We start from the raw sequence: 27,544 nt of genomic DNA on the forward strand, positions 1-27,544 counted from the left end.
GACTTTTCCAGTAAATAACAATTATCAGCTATCTATGGAATAAGCGATTTAGATAGCTGGGGTCCAACCACCAGGACCCTCATTGAGTCTTAGAATGGACATTGCTTATGGGAGGATATGTAGGGTGCGGTGGCCAAGCATACACGTGTCCCGTGCTAAATGTGTTTAGTGAGGGTCTCAGTGGTCAGACCACCTCTCATCTAACATTTATCCCCTATTCTATGGATTGGTGATAAATCTTATTCATAGGAAAAAGCCCTTCAAAAATGCAGTGCTTACAATGTCTGGTAGCCCCGCAGTCAACGCAAAGGCAACTTAGGTACACCCCCACTAATTAATGCATTACCAATGGAAGGAGGAGTCATTACCTAATGGGGCACATCAGTTTTGATATAGCAGGACATGACTCTAGGTGCTGTCCCTTTTTAGAAACTGCGGTGTGTGTATGTGTACAGATGGTATACAATGTGTATCTGCTTATAGAGTGGAGCGATGTTACTTTATGACATAAACATTGTTTTTTTTTATGGGAAGCTTCACGCAGTCATCACTTACTTGCTGGGTGCTCGATCTTGCAGGTTGGTTAGTGCAGCAAAATTATTCCTTACAGTACGGAGACTGGCCAGTACCTAAAAAGTAGTAAAAAGACGTAAGTAAGTCAAAGGCGCTGTATACAGCTACACAATCCATGGCAATACTAAAATATATGAGGCCACAGCTGTAAGACATTCAACGGCATCCATACACAATAATGGCAATACAGAGACATGGGCTGCCCTCAATATAAGAAAGAGTTAAAGAAATACTGCACTCCTTACACAATTATAAGTAGTAACTAATAAGAAAATGTCATTCTACTTAGGCCTCATGCACACAACAGTTGTTTTTTGCGTCCGCAAATTGTGCGTCCGCCAAAAAAAACGGATGCAGCATCTGTTTTTTTTTGGAGGATCCGTTTTTTTCCCCACAGATCCCTTGTAATAAATGCCTATCCTTGTCCGCAAATGTGAAAAAAGTAGGACATGCACTTTTTTTTTGCTGAAGGGAAACACGGACAACGGACGCGGAACACAAACGGATGAACTATCAGCATTTTTTTGCTGACCCATTGAAATGAATGGGTCCCCATCCTATCCGCAAAAAAAAACGGAACGGAGGCCGAGAAAAACAACTGTCGTGTGCAGGAGGCCTAATTCTGAGCAGCAGACATAATAACGGTGCAAGGTCTAGGTCCAGGGGGATAAACTTAGTACAAAGTGCTTGAGATATTACCCTGAGCTCGGTGCCAGAGATATGGTGCCACCAGTGTCGGCTGTCAGTGATATGGTGCCACCAGTGTCGGCTGTCAGTGATATGGTGCCACCAGTGTCGGCTGTCAGTGATATGGTGCCACCAGTGTCGGCTGTCAGTGATATGGTGCCACCAGTGTCGGCTGTCAGTGATATGGTGCCACCAGTGTCGGCTGTCAGTGATATGGTGCCACCAGTGTCGGCTGTCAGTGATATGGTGCCACCAGTGTCGGCTGTCAGTGATATGGTGCCACCAGTGTCGGCTGTCAGTGATATGGTGCCACCAGTGTCGGCTGTCAGTGATATGGTGCCACCAGTGTCAGCTGTCAGTGATATGGTGCCACCAGTGTCGGCTGTCAGTGATATGGTGCCACCAGTGTCAGCTGTCAGTGATATGGTGCCACCAGTGTCGGCTGTCAGTGATATGGTGCCACCAGTGTCAGCTGTCAGTGATATGGTGCCACCAGTGTCGGCTGTCAGTGATATGGTGCCACCAGTGTCAGCTGTCAGTGATATGGTGCCACCAGTGTCAGCTGTCACCGATATGGTGCCTCCAGTGTCGGCTGTCAGTGATATGGTGCCACCAGTGTCAGCTGTCAGTGATATGGTGCCACCAGTGTCGGCTGTCAGTGATATGGTGCCACCAGTGTCAGCTGTCAGTGATATGGTGCTACCAGTGTCAGCTGTCAGTGATATGGTGCTACCAGTGTCAGCTGTCAGTGATATGGTGCCACCAGTGTCAGCTGTCAGTGATATGGTGCCACCAGTGTCAGCTGTCAGTGATTTACCTTAGAATGGGGTGACCAGTTTCAGTAATGCTATTACATCCATGATATTTCTGGTACGTCTGCCAACAGGTAGGTACCATATAAGTGGACTTGAATAAGCCATATGTAGCCACTCAGGTAATTGCTATTCAGTCTGTTCTGTAATGTACAGTAGGGAAGAAACTCATAGCTAGATCTGTCAGAAGGTGCTCTGTGCATATGAATAGGGTTCTCAATATAACTCATTAATTAACATAATTGTGCAAAAGCAGTGTAAATACATGATTAATTATACTCCTATTTGATTGTATATAGACATACATGATTATGAATTTTTAATGATTCTCATGATTATCATATAGTGTAATAATTCATACAGGTGTCTCCAAAATTCATATACATATAGTAATCAGCAATTATAATTTCTTTTTAGAGAAACGGTATAAAGGACAGGCATTTCCCTTTTGTAGCTATCATGTAGCATTTGACTCATTTGCAACATCGATGGCATCTGACATCTGCATTGTAGGCTCCGTTTACAACAGAAGCACTGCATGCAGCAACATTTCCCGCGCCAAAACCGTGGACACCTCATTATAAGGCCTCGTGCACACGAACGTTTTTCTTCCGTGTACGTTCTGTTTTTGCGTTCCGTATACAGACCGTATACGGAACCATTCATTACAATGGGTCTGCAAAAATACTCAGTATGCATTCCGTTTCCGTATTTCCGTTCCATTCAAAGATAGAACATGTCCTATTATTGTCCGCATAACGTACAAGGATAGGACTGTTCTATTAGGGGCCAGCTATTCCGTTACGCAAAAAACTGAATGCACACGGACGTCATCTGTATTTTTTGTGGATCCGTGTTTTGCAGACCACAAAATACTGAAAAAGCCATATGGTCGTGTGCAAGAGGCCTCAGTCAGTGGGGTCTGCTGGATGCGCTGGCATAGCTCATGCAGTGGGTCCATGACCCCATTTTCTATAGATGGAACTGAGTGTGGTTTCATTTTCAGCAGGACAAGCTGTATTATTTTTTTTGTTTTTTTTTGTGTTTTTTTTGGGGGGGGATACATTTTTTTATCATTTTTTATTCTATTTTTTGGCAGGCAAGGTGACCACAAACCAGCAATTCCTTCTTCAGATAATTTTTCACAGCTTTCTAGGGAAAAGTAGATTTTTTTAAATTGTTTTTATACTTTATGTGATAAACAGAAAAAAGGGGTGTTTTGACTATTTTTATATTTGTTTTTTTTATATTTTTAAAATGTTATGGATCACACTCAGCTTCCCTAAAAATTAGTCATATGTCAATCAGGGTCTAAGATGTCTGGTCTAGGGTCTGGTCTGGGTCTGTGTTTAATTAGGAGGGTCTGGATACCATTGTATATTGTTTTAGGCTACATGCACACGAACGTTGTATGTTTCAGTGTCCGTTCCGTTAGTTTTTTTTGCGGATAGGATGCGGACCCATTCATTTATATGGGTCCGCAAAAAATGCGGATAGCACACCTTGTGCTGTCCGCATCAGTATGTCCGTTCCGTAGCCCTGCAAAAAAAAAATAGAACATGTCCTATCCTTGTCTGTTTTAGGCATTCTTACAATGGATCCGCAAAAAAAAACAAAAAACGGATGGCATACGGATGTCATCCGTTTTTATTTGCAGATCCGCATTTTGTGGACCGCAAAACACATACGGTCGTGTGCATGTAGCCTTATACTGACATAACCAGACAGAGGGGTAGGGTGTACTCATGAGACCTCTGCACTGGGCCCACCAATGTGTGACCATGGCCCTGTCTGAGCACATACTAACAAACCAGACCTGGACTGACGCGTGCACAGCTGCGGTATACTAGACGGCATTGCATTTTCTACATACAATCACATGCTTCCATGTTGTATTGTGTGTTAGGCGGTGAAGCCTGTGGGTTATGGGCTCAGACAGAGGCTAAGAAACCCTCCCCGGAGAACATTAAGAGAACATAGATTCCGTTAACTTGATACCTGTGGAGTGACATATCCAGGAAGACCTCCAGACTATCAGAGACGAAGATATGGATCCCCATCCGTCTGCTTACATCAGACTATGTGGATAATATGTGGTTATGTAGAGCTCGAGTCACTAACCATTAGCAGGAGATCCTGAGAAGTCCTCAGTACAACCTTGCTGCTGGTTTCTGCACATTTATAGTCTCTGTACACATATAGTCATTTATACCACTTTTTGGCATGCTTTTACCGACCGTCCATTCCCTCCTCCTCTAATTAATACTGCAATATGTCTATGGGAAAGTCATATCGGCGGTTGTGGGTATAGATTTCCAAACTCTGTGACGGTAAATGATCTCCCATGACCTTGGGTGTTTAGGCTATAGACAATATCTGTCGTTTTGTGTTTGCTCATGACAGCTATTATACATTGTAGTAGTCATAACCCACAACATTTGCACTTAGTTGTCAGTAAACTATTGACTGACATGATTATCAAGAGAAGATTTTGAACGTTTTTTGGCGGCACAGGCTGGCGCTGCGCCCATACATTTATAATTGTGTAGTTATAGCGTACAGAGAAATATCTTATTTTACTTAAAGGTTATAGACACCTCTGGGAGCAATTTTTTTTTCATTGAATTTTACTTATTTTGGCCAAAAATCAATTGGTCTTTAACATTTTTCAACAGTCTTTTGCAGAATTTTGCACTCTGCCTCAGGCCTAGTTCACACGAACGTATGGCTTTTATAGTTTTTTGCGGTCCATTTTTCACGGATCCGTTGCTCCGTTTTGTGTTTCCGTTGTGTTTCCGTTTCCTTTCCGTATATGCCATAAATGTCTAAACAGGAAAACCTCTTTACTGCAATGAGATTTGCAACTTCTTCCTGAATACGTCAGCTCAAAAATCTCACACCAGTGCCATTCAGTAACCCCTTTAATACTATACATGATTACTCCTAGCATACCCCTGGCTAGTGACTGCCTTTCAGTTTGCCATACATTTGATCCTAAGAAAGTCATCCATTCAGCTCTTTCATAACACAATTTAACATCATAAACCACCACAACTCACCTGAGCAAATGGTGTTACAATCAAGTCATCTCCATGTCTGCAAAATAAAACACAAAACAATTCAGCAGTGCAGACAATTACATATCAATGTACCATAACTTTGCTTAACCTCTTAATAACCCAGAGTTTGGGGAAGGCTACAGACACTTTTGGGGGCATTTTTTTTTATTACTGCATTCTACTTATTTTGGGGAAAAAATCTTCTTTTCAATTGGTCATAACTAAAAAATTTCAGCCACTTTCACGGTATATCCGTGTGATCTGTGTATTTGCAGAGCATCAGGTTCTGTGATTACACTGAATCCCGTCATCTGATGGCTCATGTAAATCCCTTTTCTGTGATCTCCTGAAGCTCATAAACACTTATTTGAGCCATATTCTTATTAGTGTGACAAAAATCGAGCTGTAATGACTATTTGTGAGCTGTGAGCAGTTCAAACAACAGGACTACAGACTGTGAAGGCAGCTCTGCTGGATGAATAGAAACGGACAGTCTGCAGATACGCTCTCAATGAAACCCTGTAGTACAAGAACTGCTGGAAATTATTTAATAACAGCCAATTGAAAGATGATTTTAGCCCAAAATGAATAGAATGCAATAAAATAAAATAAAAATGCATTCAAAGGGATCCATAGCCTTCAAAAACAGATTGCTTGGCATTTAAAATAAAAATAAAATAAAAAGGCTGAGAATGCTTTGAAATAATTAAAGAAGCAATACCTTACGATCCCTCATTACCCCCCATTCAGATGCATCTGCGGTCTCCAGTCTCTACTTCCATCTCCCTCTTGAAACAGACTTGTGACCACTGCAGCCAACAGTGGCCTCAGCAGTAATGCTAGCGTGCATTGTGCATGATGCTGAGGCCAGTGATGTGCTAGCGTGGCGTGTCATATCTCTTGGTGCATCAGTGCTGTACAGGCAGAGGATTTGCTGGCGATTTACTATATAACATTTTTTGCATATATTTATTTCTTGAGCAATCCCCTGATTTCTGCAGATGTATAAGTTCTCTCTCCCTGGAGTGAGTGGACGGCTCTTGGTGTGATATGAGAGCTGTGTTGTGTACTATGAGCCCCTTACTCCTCCCCCCATGATCTTTGATTGAAATGCTGAGCGAGAAGCTGCAGCAACATCCCCCTCCTTCCCCTCACCACAGCCAAAATACACCTTAGGTACAGTTAATATGGGCATTGGATAACCTGGTCTGCAGGATTACTGATACCAGACTCACAAGTGGATCCTGCAGTTACCACTGTGTGTCCTCTACCTAAGTTTCGACACAACACATAAAAGTATTGGCTTTCCGTCCCTTGCCCGAGACATGACTTGCATCTTAAAGTGGCCATACCCCTTCAATAGCTGTTGGCTGAATGATGGTTCAGCTAACGGCTATTCCTTCTGCATTACACACTCATTTCAGCTAAGCGATGTGAGCGTGCGTGTGTCCTCGATGGGGTGAGGTGGTATATCTCCCCTAAGAGTAAAAAGATCATTCATGTTGAAATTTAACATTTTGTATTCTTACTCTGCAGGACCTAGTTCTGTCACGTATTATGTAGATTTGTAGACAACCCAATAATTTGAATGGAAAGTGTGTAATGTAAAAATATAAATCACAGAAAGTGTGTAATGCTCAATTTCCCCTGTGGGGGCGCTGCAGAGAAATTGAACACTTACTGCCAGGTTTAATCACAGATAATAGATGATAGCTAGGTGGGGTTTGACTATTGCTGTTATTAAGGCCTAGTTCACACAAACGTTTTTTTTGCGAGTGTACGGGCCGTTTTTTTGTGTTCCGTTTCATTTCCGTTCATTCATTTCAATGGTTCCGCAAAAAAAATGGAATGTGTTCCGTATGCATTCCGTTTCCGTATTTCCGTTTTTCCGTTCCGTTGAAAGATAGAGCTTGTCCTATATTTGGCCGTAAATCACGGGTCGTGCCTCCATTCAAGTCAATGGGTCCGCAAAAAAAACGGAACACATACGGAAATGCATCCGTATGTCTTCCGTTTCCGTTCCGTTTTTTCTGAACCATCTATTGAAAATGTTATGGCCATGTAATTACTGTATACTGTACATGGCATACGGAAAAACGGAACGGAAAAACGCAAAGGAAGCGGAAACACAACGGAACTCAAAAACGGAACAACGGATCCGTGAAAAACGGACCGCAAAAAACTATAAAAGCCATACGTTCGTGTGAACTAGGCCTAAGTGGCCCTAAATCCCCATCCTTGGTGGGAGAGGACACATGTGGAGACCCTCTGCATTTCTTGTTTTTTAAAGCTGGATGGGAGCAAAGAAAACATTTAGATGAGCACGATCACTATGACTATTTGTCCCTATGGAGACAGACAGCTCCTGCTTGTCCTGCTTTCAACAGCCCTGATTTTGGGGTCCCACATTGTAGACCATGGTGGGGGCAACAGAGGATGAATCCCACCATCAATGAGTCAGTAAATTAGATGGGGTCATTTATGAAAAAGCAGGGTCTATTGTGTGACACCCCCATAGATATGATGCTGAATGGTTAAACATATTTAAGTAGTAGTATATATTTGAGTAGTAAAATATATGTCCATTCCATACACCTCGTCATAAATTAGGTGAGCATCTGGCAGCACACCTGGTTATCATCAGCCATCTGGCTACGATAGATCTCCCCCTAATGGTGCATTTACACCAACAGATTATCTCACCAATTTCTTTCCAAACAGACCAATAGTTGGTGTGTACAACAAAAGATCCGTGTGTGTAAATGGCCATCTGACCAATGATTGGTGAGAAAATCTGTCACATAATCTGTTGGTGTAAATGCACCCTTAGGCCCCTTTCACACGGGCGATAAAAACTGAACAACGGAACGCAATCGCAGTCAAAACTGACTGCAATTGGGTACCTACTCGGGCGGGTTTGCCGCAACGCATCTGGACCTTACCCGGACAGGCTCGTGTGAAAGAGGTCTTAGCATCATGCAGTGACTTTGGACTCACTGTGTCATCAAAAAGCCATGGTCTAGGAAGGCCTCATGGGGTCAGCATGTGTTACCACTACTGCACCCTGCTACTATCTCTAATGGGCTATTATGATGTCATCTTATGTATGTCTTTCAAGGTCCTCCACAATGTGTATTCATAATCTTGTTATGTAACTGTTTATTACATGTAATGTGCCTTGTTCACCAGCAGGTGGCAGCGTAAATGGCAGAGCTATCCTTAGAGAGAATGGAACTTAGCATTACATTCTCCCCCCCCCCTTTGGGCAGAAGTTGGTCAATCCTGCTTGCTACCAGAAGGAAGTGTGGCAGTTCTAGTTCTGGTTGAGACTCCACGTTGGAGCTGCCAGGAGTCTAACCTACTTTTTGCATTAAACATAAGTCCGACTACAAGATTGAAGTGCAGTATAAAGAGGAAACAAAGACACCAAGTTAGCTTGTCAGTACAGCAGAGTGAGAGAAAGATATAGCAGAGTTGAGTTTGCCTGCCAGTTTAATGCTAAAGCCTGCTGGAACCAAGACAAAGCCTGAAACTGTTTGGAGAAATGTTTATTCAAGTAAAGCTGCCATTGAACTTCATCTCAAGGTGGACTCAAGTTATTTCTTGAAATCCCTAAATTATTTCCTGGGGGCCCTGGGGGGAGGCACCCGTTGCACATGCAGAAGTCAGGAAAGGGTCATATCTGGTAAACAGGCAGAAGTGGAACATGGGAAGTTAGAACAGAATATACAGCACCTTCGCAGGGACTAGAAAGCTAGAGTAATTATTGCTCAGCCACCTCCCCTGTGGAAAGGCTCCTTATATACCCTAGGGAGAATAGCCATAGGCTGGAAAAATTAGCCACTGCAGGAACGAGGAGTAGGCCGCAGCCAGAATGGAGTAGACAAAGCTGCGCTAATCCAGGGGCTGTGCCCTCTGGGAAGGAACATGGAGACATCAACCAACAGAGCGAGAGATTGGGTAAGTGTTCTGGCAGCTGTGCCCGCTGAAATCAGGGAGGGCATGGACCACTGGCATCACACTAAGGACCGATGACATACAAAAAAGAAATTGACGAATGTATGTGGACAATTTTCATGAGACTCCACCATTATAGGAGAAAGATTATTTATTTTTTGTTTAAATTTTCTTAGGCTACATGCACACTGCGGATCCGCAAAAAACGGAAGTCGCCCGTGTGCCTTCCACAATTTGCGGAACGGAATGGGCGGCCCATTGTACAAATGTCTATTCTTGTCCGCAAAACGGACAAGAATAGGACAAGTTCTATATTTTTTTTGCGGGGCCACTGAACGGAGCAAGGGATGCGGACAGCACACGGAGTGCTGTCCGCATCTTTTGCGGCCCAATTAAAGTAAATGGGTCCGCATCCGAGCCGCAATAACGGTGGCAAGGATTTCTTAAAGTAGACATGTCAGGAGAGGTGACAGGTCCTCAGATGACTATCCTCGTTTCACTGGCTGCGGCCACACATTCCAGGAGGCACTATCAAAGGACGACGGGACAAGCCAGGAATTCACTGTACATGTATGTGCCCCTGAACGTATTTATAGAAGCTGACTTACATTCCAGTAAATTATCTCTTTGTGCATGTGCTTCCATTGGAGATGAAGATACAGAATATTTGCTCTCGCTCAGCTGCTCTTTCTATGAAAATCCCCCCTATTAAATGGACATGCAGATGTCAAGTGCAGGGCTGGACTGGCCTACAGGAGAACAGGCCCACCTCATGTCGGGTACAGGCTCAGCTGGAACAGGACCCACAAGATCCGACTGACTGTATGAGTTGGTTTATATAAACTACAGTTTTCAATGCAATTGCTAGGGATATTAAAGGTTTAACCCCTTAGGGACCCTGGGATTTTCCATTTTAGCGTTTTTGTTTTTGACTCCCCGCCTTCCCATAGTCCTAACTTTTTTATTTTTCCATTCACATAGCCTTATGAGGGCTTATTTTTTGTGGGACAACTTGAGTTGATAGTAGCTCCATTCCCCTGAAGACGCCGCTTTTAGCGGTGAAACATTTTGGGGGAGCTGTGTCTTTAACATTTTAATAATGGTGGCAGGGCTGATAATGGATTAGGGGAAGGCGAACTGCAGACGCCGAACCCTCCTGAGGGCTAGACTAGTAATATATAAATAGTATCAGTACTGAGAAATTGTTAGTGAGGGACGATACAACCAAGGCAGAGCCTAGGACGCTAAAACTCAATAAGAAAGTGCGGCGTAAATGACTATATACCTAGTATTGGGTGACATCTACAGGCACTAAAGTGTAATCACACAGGTTAGATACAACTAGCCTTTGTGTGTGGCTTTTTTGAGCGAGAATAAAAGCCCTTCTGATCAATCAAAACAATACAGTCACTGAGCCCACAGGTCCAAGCCCTCCATATATATTTTAATAAGTGTTTTTTTGTGTGGAATATAGTGTTTAATAAAAGGAAAATAAAGGTTATATTTTAATTATAAGACCAGAAACAGGAAATTATAGTCAGTAGACTATTGGAATAGTTTATGTCTAAGGAAGGCATCGCGCTGCCTTCTGGTGAAGAGCCTGTGGGATCCAGCCCCCTGGATCTCACAGGCCGGAAGCTGTATAAGTAATACACACAGTATTACTCATACAGCCAATGCATTCCAATACAGAAGTATTGGAATGCATTGTAAAGGATTAGACCCCCAAAAGTTCAAGTCCCAAAGTGGGACAAAAAATAAAGTGAAAAAAAGTTGAAAAAATAAAGTTTTTCCCCAAAAAAATGAAAAGTTTCAAGTAAAAATAAACAAAAACTTAATTTTCCCCAAATAAAGTTTAAAAAAATTTGGTAAAAAATAGGGGAAAAAATATTAGGTATCGCCGCGTCCGTATCGACCGGCTATTTAAACATATCACATGACCTAACCCCTCAGATGAACACCGTAAAAAATAAAAACTGTGCTAAATAAACCATTTCTTTGTCACCTTACATCACAAAAAGTACAACAGCAAGCGATCAAAAAGGCGTTCGCCCACCAAAATAGTACCAATCTAACAGTCACATCATCCTGCAAAAAATGAGCCCCTACCTGAGACAATCGCCCAAAAAATAAAAAACTATGGCTCAGAAAATGGAGACACTAAAACATCATTTTTTTTGTTTTAAAAAAGCTGTTATTGTGTAAAACTTATATAAATAAAAAAAAGTATACATATTAGGTATCGCCGCGTTCGTATCGACCGGCTCTATAAAAATATCACATGACCTAACCCCTCAGATGAACACCGTAAAAAATTTAAAATAAAAACTGTGCTAAATAAACCATTTTTTGTCACCTTACATCACAAAAAGTGTAATAGCAAGCGATCAAAAAATCACACGCACCCCAAAATAGTGCCAATAAAACCGTCATCTCATCCCGCAAAAATCATACCCTACCCAAGGTAATCGCTCAAAAACTGAAAAAATTATGGCTCTCAGACTATGGAAACACTAAAACAGGATTTTTTTTGCTTCAAAAATGAAATCATTGTGTAAAACTTACATAAATAAATAAAAAGTATACATATTAGGTATCGCCGCATCCGTGACAACCTGGTCTATAAAAATATCACATGATCTAACCTGTCAGATGAATGTTGTAAATAACAAAAAATAAAAACGGTGCCAAAACAGCTATTTCTGTTATCTTGCCTCACAAAAAGTGTAATATAGAGCAACCAAAAATCATATGTACCCTAAACTAATACCAACAATACTGCCACCCTATCCCGTAGTTTCTAAAATGGGGCCACTTTTTTGGAGTTTCTACACTAGGGGTGCATCAGGGGAGCTTCAAATGGGACATGGTGTAAAAAAAAACAGTCCAGCAAAATCTGCCTTCCAAAAACCGTATGGCATTCCTTTCCTTCCGCGCCCTGCCGTGTGCCCGTACAGCTGTTTAAGACCACATATGGCAGGAATGGCCAACCTGAGGCTCTCCAGCTGTTGCAAAACTACAACTCCCAGCATGCCCACACTGCCTACAGCTATTAGCCTACAGCATGGAAAATTTGCCAAAAAATTGAAATTCTGAAATTTAATCTCCATTTGCCAATAACTCTTGTGGAACACCTAAAGGGTTAACGACGTTTGTAAAATCTGTTTTGAATACCTTGAGGGGTGTAGTTTCTTAGATGGGGTCACTTTTATGGAGTTTCTACTCTAGGGGGGCTTCAAATGGGACATGGTGTCAAAAAAACCAGTCCAGCAAAATCTGCCTTCCAAAAACCGTATGGCATTCCTTTCCTTCTGCGCCCTGCCGTGTGCCGGTACAGCCGTTTACGACCACATATGGGGTGTTTCTGTAAACTACAGAATCAGGGCCATAAATATTGAGTTTGGTTTGGCTGTTAACCCTTGCTTTGTAACTGAAAAAAAAATATTAAAATGGAAAATCTGCCAAAAAAGTGAAATTTTTAAATTGTATCTCTATTTTCCATTAATTCTTGTGGAACAGTTAAAGGGTTAGCAAAGTTTGTAAAATCAGTTTTGAATACCTTGAGGGGGGTAGTTTATAGAATGGGGTCATTTTTGGGTGGTTTCTATTATGTAAGTCTCGCAAAGTGACTTCAGACCTCAACAGGTCCCTAAAAATGGGTTTTTTGAAAATCTCTGAAAAATTTCAAGATTTGCTTCTAAACTTCTAAGCCTTGTAGCATCCCCAAAAGATAAAATATCATTCCCAAAATGATCCAAACATGAAGTAGACATATGGGGAATGTAAAGTAATAACTATTTTTGGAGGTATTACTATGTATTATAGAAGTAGAGAAATTGAAACTTGGAAATTTGCAATTTTTTACAAATTTTTGGTAAATGTGGTATTTTTTTATACATAAAAATGAATTTTTTTTACTTCATTTTACCAGTGTCATGAAGTACAATATGTGGCAAAAAACAATCTCAGAATGGCCTGGATAAGTCAAAGCGTTTTAAAGTTATCAGCACTTAATGTGACACTGGTCAGATTTGCAAAAAATGGCCAAGTCCATAAGAAGAAATAGGGCCGAGTCCTTAAGGGGTTAAAGGAAATCTGGCAGCAGCTTATGTCATAAAACAACAGATAAACACTCACCTAGTCAACTTTAAAAAAATTTAAATTTGGCAGGAAGCAGGGTGCGGCGTAAAATCAAACAAAAATACCTTTAAAATGTCCTGCTTCTCCTTTCCCAGCACTCCTATCCCCACTGGACCTGCAATGGTCAAGTGCCTTTCATGCACACTGGAGGCTGTAGATTGCCTGCAGCGGTCATGTACTGAACATAATAAATTCTGATGTTATCATTACAGGTCCAACGGGAATTGGAGTGGCGGCACGATTGTTGGGATATTTCCAAGATAAGTAAGATATTATCGTTTTACTTTTACAAAGCTTGTTAAAAAAAGTATTGGAGAACCTCTTTAAATCCCCACCACCAGTCCTGTGGACACCCAAACTTCTGTGCTTATATCAATGCAGCAATAATGTGCTGTTCCTATATGTGTGCAATGCAACCAATCACTGTTGGCTGCAGTGGTCACATGTCTGTACGGTACATCATGTGCAATGGGTGCCTCCCCCCAGGGCCCTCTATATCGCGTCCCAGGTTTGGTAGGAATGCTGAGTGGTATAGTGCAGCCTAAATGTCTCTTTGTGTGTGTCACGGTGCTCCTACCTGGATACGGCTGGACCCCAGGCTTTGGCTCCGAATAAATAGGGGGAATAATTGAGGGATTTGAAGAAATTACTTAAGTCCAGACCTTGAGATGAAGTTCAATGGCAGCTTTACTTGAATAAACATTTCTCCAAACTGTTTCAGGCTTTGTCTTGGTTCCAGAAGGCTTTAGCATTAAACTGGCAGGCAAACTCAACTATCCTATATCTTTCTCTTACTCTGCTGTACTGACAAGCTAACTTGGTGTCTTTGTTTTCTCTTCTGCCATTTGCGCTGCCACCTGCTGGTGAACCAGGCACATTACATGTAATAAACAGTTACATAACAAGATTATGAATGCACATTGTGGAGGACCTGGAAAGACATACATAATATGACATTATATTAGCCCATTAGTAGGGTACAGTAGTGGTAACACCAGTCTGGGGTGTTACACATGGCTACAGAGATTCTAGAGACTGATAATTATTCTTCAGAGTGTTTTCATTACTCTGCAGAGTGTTTTCATTACTCTGCAGGGTGTTTTCATTACTCTGCAGAGTGTTTTCATTACTCTGCAGAGTGTTTTCATTACTCTGCAGAGTGTTTTCATTACTCTGCAGAGTGTTTTCATTACTCTGCAGAGTGTTTTCATTACTCTGCAGAGTGTTTTCATTCCTCTGCAGAGTGTTTTCATTACTCTGCAGAGTGTTTTCATTACTCTGCAGAGTGTTTTCATTACTCTGCAGAGTGTTTTCATTACTCTGCAGAGTGTTAGTTGTTTTGACCTCATTATTATTCTCTGGTTTTGGACTTTGGACTGTGTTTCTGGACCTGCCTCTGACTGCTCATTTTGCCATTGTGAATCCTATTGCCTGACTTATGCCTCCATTTGTGTTTGACTTTGACGTGACCCTCTGCGTTTAACCCGGCTTGGTATCGTTACTTTGTATCGTTACTACAGAGCTATTGATTTGGGTCTGCTGTTCTCTCATAGTTTTGACCTGGTCCGTCCGTTTATTCTCCTTGGTTTGCTATTTTCACCTGTCATTCACCTGTCATTTTAGGTGCCTGTCTATCATTAAGTCTTTATACCATTGGCCCTTACACCTAGTCAGGAAGGGACAACCGTCCAGTTGTGGGCCGTCATTTAGGACATATCATGCAAGTAGGTAGGCACAGTGGTGCAGGCGGAGTTTTAGGACTGCATTGTACTCTACCCGTAACATCTGCAGCATGTTCATTATGGAGGGTTTTTGTTCCCTCTGCATGTGAATGAGGTATAACGTATCTCATTATCCCTTTCACTTGCGTTAGATGAAGGATGTCAGCGGATTCTCAGTATTTTTGTGAGAATCCTGAATGTGTGACTGTGGCCTGTTATAAACATCTGAAAGAACATTAATGAGTAACAATGGGATTTTCAGGGGCAACATTTTATAATTAACTTGCGATTCATTTCATTGGTGATAACCTTGACCTTTTCAGGACTTCCGAGAACTGGAGATTTCACCAGTATTTACTATATACTTTTGGAGAACTCTGTAGGCAATAACCCATTATATTTCTCCATTGTCCCATGTCAGAGAAATAATATGTTCCAATGAGATTTACAGGGTAAACACTGAGCTAAATATAACAGCCTACATTACTGAGAACTGAATACAGGCGAGGGTCAGGAAAGTGCAGAGCAGAGCTCAACTACTCGGATTGTGCATTGAGTTCCTATGAGAGCCTAATCCCTGTATCTTAGTGTTACACATAAACCATTTTGCTTTTTTTGACTTGAACGTTAATACACAAATTTATACCTGTTCCTATAGTACTTTATAAACTGTGAGACCCCCGTTACCGATGACAGGGAAGGAGGTTTGACAGGACAGGTCATATGCTGATGTCTCCTGCTACAGGTCTTTCTAAGGCAGCAGTTGCTTACATACAGATGTAGCAATCTTAACCTGGCACTCAACATGTTAAATACATGGTTGCAGTAAACCTTAACTTGACTTTTTTAATGACTTTTGTTGTGTTGTCATTTTAAAGTTTGCTGCAAATGTGTATCATGTTAAGTGTCCAGTTAAAGGGGTTGTCTGCCTTTTCTTACTGATGATCTATCCTTTGGATAGGTCATTAGCCTCTGATCAGTGGGGGTCCCCGCCGATCAGGCTGTTTGAGAAGGCAGTGGCGCTCTCAGTAGCATCATGGCCTTTTCACTGCTTCCCGCAGGCCCGTGACATCCTGACTATGTAACATGGCCTGGGCGTAGCTCAGTCCGATTCACTTCAATGGGGGGGAGCTGCGCCCAGGCCAAGTGACATAGTCATGACTTCACTGGCCTGCGGGAAGCAGCGAGAAGGCTGCAGCGCTACTGCGAGCACTCCCGCCTTCCCCAGCAGCTGATCAGCAGGGGTACCGGGTGTCGGACAACCCCTTTACCCCAGTAAGATGCTGATGACCTATCCAAAGAATAGAAGGATAGGTCGTCAGCAGGGGCATAACTACCATAGCGGCAGACCATGCGACTGCTATGGGGTCCAGGGCAAGAGGGGGCCCAGTCTTAGTTGGGATTATCCCCTCTTCTACTGGAGATGAAAACTTGGTCAGGACTCTACCCTCTAAACGAACAACTTTTAGCAAATGAGGCAGTGGAAAAATAGCCCAAGGGTCATTGAAAGGGGTTTAGGCAGAAACCCTTCTGCCCTGTGTGGGGGGCCGGGTTTGATCCTTGCTATGGGGCCCTTACTTCTCTATGTACGCCACTGGTCATCAGTAAGAAAAACGCAGATGATCCCTTTAATGTTTGCCAAGTCAGTAATTTAGTTTTTTTGTGCCCATGTTTCAAATAGACTGAGGAATATTTTTAATTTTGGCATGGAGTTCCACCATAGCTGAGATCTGGGTGTTACCACATTCTCCAGCCTAGAACATAATTTTCAGTTATAGTCTTGCCCTAGGGAAGAGGGCTTTAACCATGTATTGTTTGGGGGCCACATCACAACTATAGCAGATTGAGCCAAAGTAGGCATACAAATGAAGGGCTTTAGGGGGTGGCACATTGTTCAGAGAGATTCATTCAATTACTACTCAGAATGCATAGAAAAAATGTGGGGAGAAAATAATGTCACGTGGTAGTGTTACTATGCTGGAGAAAGTTAAAGAGGTGCCCATTTTCACCCAGGCAGCCCCCCTGACTTGAGCATCGGAGCTAAATCGCGCAGGGCAAAGGAATTTTCAGGAGTTCCGGTGATAAACTGGGCTCTCCATCGGGCTGCCAGGCGGAGGTTTCCGCCCAGCAGTGAGTCCGGTGACATCACGGTTAGGGCAGCGCTAAAGCCCACCCATCAGAGCCGGTGATGTCACCGAACACACTGCTGGGCGGAAGCTTCCGCCCAGGCAGTGTGTTATTGTAAATAAAACATCGCTTGCCCTGCCTGATCCTTTGCAGGGCATGAAATGCTCCGATGCTAACATCAGGGAGGCTGCCTGGGTGAAATTATGGGTATTAAGGGTTATTGTTCTTGATTGTAGTGCTGAGGAACTCATCTTAACTGAGAATCCCAGAATCAGAGATATGATTCTTTTCTGGGTATTTTAAACTGATGACCTGTCCTCAGGATATCAACATCAGATCAGTAGGATGAGCGCTGTGACCTCTTCATCGTATACCAGCCACAGCACAGCACTGTATATTGGCTGTGCTTGATACTGCTGTTCAATCCCATTCACTAGAATAGAGGTGCAGAAAAGACTATGTGACTGAGGAAGAGGCTGCATCCCTTTTAAATAGGTGGTTGTGCCAGGACTGGGGACCTCTACCGACCTGCTATTGATGACCTATCCTAGGGACTGATCATCAAATATTTAAGTCTTGGAAAAGATAACCCTTTAAGGTTTTGAAAAGCTGCCATATTTTTTCCGTAGTGTATAACGGAAACAAGAGGAACCGTTATGTGCCCCCATAGACATGTATTAGGACGGAGCAAAACAGAATGTCTCTCAAAGGCTTCCGTTTTGCATTCCGTCCTAGAATTCTGTTATATTCCATTATAACGGAACCTATAACGGAATTCAATAATGCCGATCTGAACCCAGCCTAACCCACCACCAGTATTCTAGCAGTGTAATGTGTTAAACCCTAACTCAGTTGCATCCATAGATTTTGAACCTCTTCATTATGGGAACCTGGTCACGTGACCTCAAGTCTGACACCTTGCTCTAATGTGTAATCAGGTCTCTCCCTGTGGCTGACTTCCTGAGAACTACAGGATTACATCATCACCACCAATCAGATCCCTCCTGGCAGCTCTCAGGCGCCTCCCCACTCTCCTCTGTATTCTGCTGTTGTGATATAATGTCTCCCCCATCTAGAGGACCAGGAGTGTAGATATATAGTAGGTAACTGTATGTAATGATTAGCTGTAGTTATATAAACATCCTGAGTGACTCATATTACCTGCCTGTACTATCTGTGTGTGCTGACTCTCCAGTGTAGTTCTATTAGATGTAGCTTCACACTGGGCTCCCCGTTCTTTCATGAGAGAGCTCACAGGAGAGATAGACATGACAGGGCAGAGGGGGCAGACAGGCTCAAGCTGCATCACATAGGAAAACAAAGGAGACTCTGCAGTGTAAGGCGACATCAGGTCTGTGCCAGTAATCTGTCTTGGCTGCCCTCAGAGGACAGAGAGCAATGCAATGTGGTGAGACTCTGCCCCCTCTGTCTCTGCAAAGCTAGGCACGATGGGAAATGTAGATTTATTAGGAAAGTCATATCTGAAGGGAAAAGAAATCAAGACACAGTAGCTGCCAACCCACAAACTACACATAAAAGAATGGGTATCTTATTCTTTAATAATTGCCTATCCTGCACTATATAGGCAAAAAAATCCCAGAGTGCCTCTTTAAATTAATTTTATCTGGCAATGACAAAAACAATCCATCTGAGGTATAGTTACCAGGTTCAGTCACAGATGTAGTGGATATCTGGGATTATCCCCAGCAGGCACATTATATCTCCCATAATAAAGGGTAGCAAGGAAAGAGATCTGGTCACTACTCACATGTCGCTAGCGATGGAGGAGTTTCTAGACATGGACTTTGGAGAGAGGTCATAGTCGCTGTCTGACCTGTACAAAAATGATTCCCTTCGTTGGCTGTGGACAAAGTTGGCCTGTAAAATCAGCCCTGATCCTGGGCTTGTCATGGGATCCAGGGGACTCCGTCCCGATGAGGTGCCATTGTCCACGTCAAAGCTGCAAAAAACAAAACACACAAACATGAGCAACCATTGTCATGAGGATTACAACTCTCATTATTATAACCATCCTTAATGTTGCTACTGTTTTTTGAATGACATGGCTTTCGGATTCACGGATTTGGGATCAATGGCTGATTTGTGAAAAGATGAAACTGCTCCAGATACAGTGACATTTGCCATCAGTGATCTCAATGGCTAAACTGTAGACGGTAGGATCTTCAACTCCTCTTAGTGGTGACTATTGTCAACAATAATTTTAACTTAAAGGGGTTCTTTGTGATTGTTTAAAAGTGGCCACCAGCAACCTGTCCTACAATGTGAGGTAGACTGGTTTCCTCCATTTGCAGAGCTGCCCGCGGGAAGTTGGGGGGTGGTAGGGCCTCACATCATTGTGATATATTGTGATATGATGTGATATATTATTTTCTACAATATATGGTAATGATGTGATCCTACCTACAATATGCCATCATGACTGAGCAGCCTGACCAATATACAGTGCCTTGCAAAAGTATTCACCCCCCTTTTTTTGTGTTTTGTTACACTACAGCCTTAAGTTCAATGTTTTGTAAATCTTAATTTTATGTGATGGATCAGAACACAATAGTCTAAGGTGGTGAAGTGAAATGAGAAAAATATATAAATAAAACTATTGTTTAGAAATAGAAAACCCCCTTTGTTAGGAAGCTCATAAAAAGCTCTGGTGCAACCAATTACCTTCAGAAGTCACATAATTAGTGAAATGATGTCCACCTGTGTGCAATCTACGTGTCACATGATCTGTCATTACATATACACACCTTTTTTGAAAGGCCCCAGAGGCTGCAGCACCTAAGCAAGAGGCATCACTAACCAAACACTGCCATGAAGACCAAGGAACTCTCCAAACAAGTAAGGGACAATGTTGTTGAGAAGTACAAGTCAGGGTTAGGTTATAAAAAAATATCCAAATCTTTGATGATCCCCAGGAGCACCATCAAGTCTATCATAACCAAATGGAAAGAACATGGCACAACAGCAAACCTGCCAAGAGACGGCTGCCCACCCCAACTCACGTACCGGGCAAGGAAGGCATTAATCAGAGAGGCAGCACAGAGACCTAAGGTAACCCTGGGGGAGCTGCAGAGTTCCACAGCAGAGACTGGAGTATCTGTACATAGGACGACAATAAGCCGTACGCTCCATAGAGTTGGGCTTTATGGCAGAGTGGCCAGAAGAAAGCCATTACTTTCAGCAAAAAATAAAAAGGCACGTTGTGAGTTTGCGAAAAGGCATGTGGGAGACTCCCAAAATGTATGGAGGACGGTGCTCTGGTCTGATGAGACTAAAATTGAACTTTTCGGCCATCAAACAAAAAACCCTATGGGCAAGATTTATCATTAGCTCAAGTCAAAATAATGGAGTGAAAAAGTCGCAAATTTTTGCGCAATTGCTAAAACTGCGCAAGCATGTAACCGTGTTTTGCGGATCTGTAATTTGCGGACTGCAAAACAAGCTAAGGTCGTGTGCATGTCATAGTGGGCAGGGAGTTCCATTTCAGAATGCACACAGCTCGTAGCCGTGTTTTACGGATCCGTAATTTGCGACTTTTATTGGCTCTGCGCTAGGCTCGCCAGTTTTCTGAAAGTAGGCGTGTTTTCTTATGTAAATTAATCTCTAGACAGATTTACTATTGCGACAATTTAAAAAGTCGCTAAAAATTGTGCAATTTCACTCCAGTGAGGACCATGCTTATCTTACGCGACTTTTCAATAGAACATGCGACTTTTTTGTAAAGACGTGCGACTTTTGTAAAGCCGCTTACTGAAGGATAAACTGCTACCGTGAAACCACATTTATCACAGTATTAAAGGATCATTAATAAATCTGACTTGGCCAAAAGTGACTTTGGACATATGTAAAAGTGGAGTAAGATGTTTGCCGCAAACCTATGTTTGGCGCAAACCAAACACATCACATCACCCAAAGGACACCATCCCCACAGTGAAACATGGTGGTGGCTGCATCATGCTGTGGGGATGTTTTTCAGCAGCCGGGACTGGGAAACTGGTCAGAGTTGAGGGAAAGATGGATGGTGCTAAATACAGGGATATTCTTGAACAAAACCTGTACCACTCTGTGCGTGATCTGAGGCTAGGACGGAGGTTCACCTTCCAGCAGGACAATGATCCCAAACACACAGCTAAAGCAACACTTGAGAGGTTTAAGGGGAAACATGTAAATGTGTTGGAATGGCCTAGTCAAAGCCCAGATCTCAATCCAATAGAAAATCTGTGGTCAGACTTAAAGATTGCTGTTCACAAGCGCAAACCATCCAACTTGAAGGAGCTGGAGCAGTTTTGCAAGGAGGAATGGGCAAAAATCCCAGTGGTAAAATGTGGCAAGCTCATAGAGACTTATCCAAAGCGACTTGGAGCTGTGATTGTGTAACACTCCAGAGTTGTGTTACTACACGCCTCTACCCCGCTACTATCTCCTCAGAGCCGTTATACTGTCATCAGGTATGATTTTGCTCATGTCTTCCACAAATGTGCATACTAAACCATATTAAATGCAATTGTTCATTTAATTTGCCTGCTTACCAGTAGGTGGCAGCAACACATTGGCAGGTACAAGTCACTATCTAGTGTATCTGAGCTGGAATGGTTTATTCCAGCTTAGCTCCCCCTGTGTGGAGAAGTGGGCTGGTCCCACATCCTGCAGCATGGGTGGAGAAGGAAATTAGAGAGGAGTGTAGCCCACCCCCTGCTAGGTGTAGGGTGTGTGTGTGTGGAGTTCCCCTGCATAGGTAAGACAGCAAGGACCTAGAATCGGCAGAGACTTGGCCATATTCCCAGCTAGAGCACCTTCAGCTCTGTTGGATGAAGAAAGCATAAACTACAGACAAACTCCAGAGTTCCAGGAAGAAAGCATCCCCTGAGAATCCATCTGTGAGATAAGTCCAAAGTCCTAGGAGAAGCTATTTCCTCCTCAGCTAGTCTGTCCCCACACAGCAGAAGGTACCATATAAGTGCAGAAGCTAATCCTGCCACAATTACAAAGCTACCAAGCAGACGTTTTATCCTGCAAGCTCCACATTTAAAACATAAGTACTCATTCCTGCCAATGATTGCCAAAACCTGCTGGGACCAAGAGACCAAAGCTGTATACCGCTTGGATGCAAGTTATTTCAAGTAAAGCAACGTTTGAACTTCATCTAAAGGTCTGGACATCATTTATTCAGCAAAATTCATCTATTACTCCCACTATCACTACACTCAAAATTATTGCAAGTGAGCCAGGAGTCCAGCCGTACCCAGGTAGGAGACACCGTTGACACAATTATCACCACCTAAAGAGACATTATAGCCCATTACACCACTCTGGCATTCCTAATCGGAGATGTGCGCTATAACACCTTGGAAGGGCCCTGGGGTAGTACCCTGCGCACGCTGCAATTGGTGTCACGACAAGTACAGAATATTATCCCCACGTACCTGGCCACTGCAATTGCCGCAAAAGGTGGCTCTACAAAGTATTGACTTTAGGGGGGTGAATAGTTTTGCACATTGACTTTTTTCTGTTATTTTGTCCTGTTTGCTTCACAATAATAAAAAAAAAAAGTTGTGGGCATGTTCTGTAAATTAAATGATTCAAATCCTCAAACAATCCATGTTATGTCCAGGTTGTGAGGCCCCAAAACACTAAAAAGTCAAGGGGGGTGAATACTTTTGCAAGAAACTGTATAGTGTACACAAGTGCCAGGGAATAGTGTGCAGTAAGGCCCTGCCCCCTGGTGGACATTTTAAATAATTCCCAGAGAACCCATTTAAAGAGCAGATGTCAGCAGGATCAACTCTATTAATCCGGGCATATTACCTGTAAGGTTGATCCTGCTGATTAAAATAACTACGGTATATATATATATATATATATATATATATATATATATATATATATATATATATATATGGAAAACAATTACCAGCAGCACCACTAAGCCAGAAAACAAGTAGAGAGGGTGCACTGTCCGAGTATGGTAACTGGTGCTTACCCACTGATACGGAACAAAGAAATCGGACTGCACTCCAGTTGTATCTTCAATGAAAAAAGGTTTATTCACCCATAGGTGGCACAAGCGACGTTTCGGCTCGCAATGAGCCTTTCTCAAGAGAAAGGCTCATTGCGAGCCGAAACGTCGCTTGTGCCACCTATGGGTGAATAAACCTTTTTTCATTGAAGATACAACTGGAGTGCAGTCCGATTTCTTTGTTCTATATATATATATATATATATATATATATATATATATATACTTATTATTAATAAATAAATATATTGTGAATATAATGTGATTGTGGTGTTCCTGAGGAAAAAAAACTACTTTTATTATTTATGCAAATTAAGGGCTTCAGGGCAGCTAGGGGTGGGGCCTATCCCCTATTTGCACCTCAGCTTCTCAGTGCACTAAAGGCCTTATTTGCATAAGACATTGAAGCCTTTTTCTTGGGAACACTGCAACCGATCTTCACAAGCCAGGTCTCAATTTAATCAGCGGGATCAACCCTACCAGGTTTAATATTTAATATTTTATTTTGTTTAATATTTTTTTAAAAATTTTATTTTATGCAATACACAAGAATAAATTAACAGTTTACATTCCGTATTATCACAAATGTTTTTACTCCTATCAGAACCCCAAGCCACCTCACACCTTCCCTCCCCAGGGACGCAGTAAAAAAGAAGGGGGGATTAATAAATAAAATAAACATAACCACCCCCCCTTAATCGTCTGCATTTGCTTCCCTTGAACTTGATCCAACTATGGACTGCAATTTTTTGCAGATCGGATGTGGACCCGTTCAATGAGGCCGCAAAAAATGTGGATACCACACCGTGTGCCGCCCGGATCTGTATGTCCATTTTGCAGCCTCGCAAAAAAGATCATGTCCTATTTTTGTCCGTTTTTTGGTCTGCAAAAAATAAAAAAAATAAAAACGAATGCAACACGGAAGTCACATGGACTTCATCCATATTTTTTACAGAGTGCAAAATACATGCGGTCCTGTGCATGAATTCTACATAATTGCTTGTGTCTGAACATGAAATAACTCTGCAAAGCCTTCATTGCCATCATCCAAAACTGGTATTACCACCTCGACACTTCTTGCTCAGGCACGCTTAGGCGGACTACGACCAAGGCAGGCTTCAGGAGTACCACACCGACACGTTTCCTGCGGTTTTTCATTACGTGCATAAATCAATAAGGATCTGCATTAAAGGCTGGAGGAGCTTCTTCTCTACGTGTCTGGCCGACTGTGACGGGCATTGTTCTTAGTAAATATGCCTTTTGTGTGTCAGTAACAAAACCAGATCTATGTTCACTTGGCCCGGACTACACTGCAGGGAAACCGCAAAGACATCTCCCAAACTTTTAAAGAGACAGAATCATAATAACCTTACATTCATAATGTAGTCATCTATAAAATGATATAATGGGGGTCATAGAAAAGGCTGTGGGGAAGATTTATCATAGACCGGTGGCGTATGCCGGACAGGTGCTGCGCCATATTTAAACTCCTCCTCCCTGGCTTCGTTAGACTTTTCAGGAAAATTTGCGCTGTTTTCACGCCTGCCGTAACGGTATGACAAATCTGCCCCTATGACATTTACTGGATTATCAGAATTTACTCATCATATACTGGATTATCAGAACTGAATGATTATCAAGTGCTAGATTATTGGAATTTCACCATTAACAGTCCCCAGATTGTCAGATTTTTACTTTGTTAGATGCCGGATTACCAGAAAATCATCCTTAGGCCTCATGCACACGACCGTTGTTCTGGTCCGCATCCGAGCCGCAGTTTTTGCGGCTCGAGTGCAGACCCATTCACTTCAATGGGGCCGCAAAAGATGCGGACAGCACTCCGTGTGCTGTCCGCATCCGTGGCTCCGTTCCGTGGTCCCGCAAAAAAAATATAACATGTCCTAAATAGGCATTTCTACAATGGGCCGCCTGTTCCGTTCCGCAAATTGCGGAAGGCACGCAAGTGGCTTCCGTGTTTTGCGGATCTGCAATTTGCGGACCGCAAAAAACGGAACAGTTGTGTGCATGAGGCCTTATTAGAGGTAAAAAAAAAACATATTTCAATAAAGGACATATTACCAGTGTGTGCCTGCAAAGTCTGACACTGGCAGCACTGATTGGTTAGCATCACACTGTGCAGGGATACCCCCTACTGGTAACACCCAGCTGGACCTTTATTGCGGACTGCTGGCGATTCATTCATAAACTTCTAGTAGGAATAATAGAGGAATGGCACCAACATAGAGTTATTAAAATAGGAGATGTTCCTCTTTAAGTCTAAACTTTGCCTAAACTATTACTTTCAAAGAACAAGTTCAGATCTGATCAAACATCTGAAGAACAGCGAGAATGCAGATGAGGATTAGCCGGTAAACCATGCAGTCCAATGTTATTTTATATTTGCTCCACAGCCTGATCCCGATGACAGCAGAGAAGTAATGCAGTGCGTATGTGTTATGAAAGCGGCGCCATTGTGTACAAATCTTCACTGTCCGCGCCGTACATGATATCCATTATTACGTAGTTGGATGTATTATGGCAACTGCACCTCCTGCAGCAATAAAAGATGCCAAAGACTGCAGAGCTCAGAGTTATTCCGTAATGAATCGTCTGTTTGGCTCGTCAGTCTGAAAGACTGGACCGTGACTAATCTTCTGGGCACGCTCATTGTATTACATTACAATATACAGTGCATAAAGGGCCGTCAATCATGATGTCCGCGCTCATGTAAGCAAAGAGGGCGGATGTGAGTGGCTCCACAGGGTCAGTACAGAGTCAGAACAGATTTTTGTAAATTTTTAAAATAAAAACAGAAATACTTATAACAGATGGAGACCATGGGCCCTGGACAGAGAGGGGATCAGCCCTGGTTAGTCTCATTACCATTGCTACCGGGGGTCAAGAACGTGCGCAGGATTTCGTAAACAAGCGGGCAAAGACTTGGCACAAATGTCACGGGAAGGGACTGGTGGAAAACCCATCCCAATAATGAAGTGGCTCTTTTGATATGCGCTATGAGGCTCCCCCTCCTCCATGTATCAGGCAGGCAAAGCATGTAAGGCCTCGTTCATATCTCCGGCAAGCAGATCCGGCACAAATGCCAGCTGTTGGCCGGATAAAAAACTGTTGAATGCAACGGGTTTATTCCTGCCGAAACCCAGCATTTATACGGAAAGTAGCCAGATCACTGCCGGACCTCATTACAGTCAATGGGGATCCGACGGTGTATCCTGCTAAATTTGCCAAATCTGGATGACGCAGATGTGAAGGAGGCTTTAAAGGGGTTTTCTGAGACCTTTATACTGATGACCTAGCCTTAGCATAGATGCAAAAAGTAGTGTAGAGGCAGCACTATACGGTATCCGGATAATGCGTCTATATCAATGCAGCAGCCTAGCCGTAGGCCCTTGATCCATCAGGCCATGAAATACACATGTAGAAAAGAAGATGGCTTCGGCAGCATTCCGCAATATCAAAACGATCCTTTATTCGTACCTCCAGACACAATTGGCAACGTTTCGACTGTACACCAGTCTTTGTCAAGCCTAATGACATACATTCTGGTAGGCATATATATACCCCCCACATAAAAGACACACCCCGTTACATCATCAGTACAAATCACTGCACAATAGTATACACATGTTGATATTACAACTCACAGTTAATGATATGTCCACCCCGCTCGTGTTGTTCACCTCGGCGTTCCAATGTCTGTAATGCGCAGCCGCATCTCAATGTATTTGCTCCCGGCGGCGCACGTGTCTCCAGCCAATGTGCTGCAGGACGCACTCACTGACGTCACAGCTTGTGCGTCCACCCCATGACCCTCACTCAAGTGCGCACAACAGTGCGTCAATAGCGTTAGTCACGTGGGGTACGCAGCCAATGAAGACACGGCGCAAACATCGGCGCCATGGCAACGATGACGCCACGGTCACCGCTACTTATTACATGTGTGATCTGTATCTAAAGTGACCGGGTCTATATATTACAGAGCCTCCGCTCACAGCGATAATCACATGACTATAGAGGGAAAATAATCCTGACCCCACATATACACGCACGTAACAGCAAATGGAAAAATACATAACCTCATAAGTGTGGTGCACAATAACCACACATAACCATCATCTGGATGGTGTATCCCATATATACATCACATATAGGGGGGAAGGACATCGAAAGACAGAAAAGGCTAGCACCACTGAGAAATGGTAATTTCCCTTGCCTTTCATGTTGCAACTGCGGTGGCATCATGAAAGGCGATGGTTTTACACATCCCTACAGTGGTAAACGGTTTAAGATCAAAGGTCATTATACATGTAAATCCACGGATGTGGTTTACATGATACAGTGCCCGTGCAGTTTGATCTATGTGGGGGAGACTACGATGGAATTGAGGGAAAGAATTAACAAACACAAAAGCACAAT

The 27,544-nt window shown here is 42.8% G+C and overlaps 1 protein-coding gene across 7 annotated transcripts in view; it reads right to left on the reverse strand.

Annotated features, from left to right (window-relative positions):
• PDE4D (phosphodiesterase 4D) overlaps positions 1–27,544 on the reverse strand; it is a 1,065,327-nt gene that overhangs the window by 182,119 nt on the left and 855,664 nt on the right. For 5 of the 7 annotated variants that reach the window (XM_040421313.1, XM_040421310.1, XM_040421314.1 and 2 more), the window contains exons 2-4: positions 18,845–19,036; positions 5,132–5,168; positions 556–629 (exon numbers count right to left, since the gene is read on the reverse strand). In XM_040421313.1, coding sequence (XP_040277247.1) covers positions 556–629; positions 5,132–5,168; positions 18,845–18,987 — 254 coding nt within the window. In that variant the 5' untranslated portion in view covers positions 18,988–19,036. Of the gene's footprint in view, positions 1–555; positions 630–5,131; positions 5,169–18,739; positions 18,756–18,844; positions 19,037–27,544 lie in introns of those variants that run through there. The other 2 variants (XM_040421315.1, XM_040421317.1) reach the window with 2 other exon arrangements.

This window comes from Bufo bufo, chromosome 2 (assembly GCF_905171765.1).
Source record: "Bufo bufo chromosome 2, aBufBuf1.1, whole genome shotgun sequence".
In the NCBI taxonomy this organism is placed as follows: domain Eukaryota; kingdom Metazoa; phylum Chordata; class Amphibia; order Anura; family Bufonidae; genus Bufo; species Bufo bufo.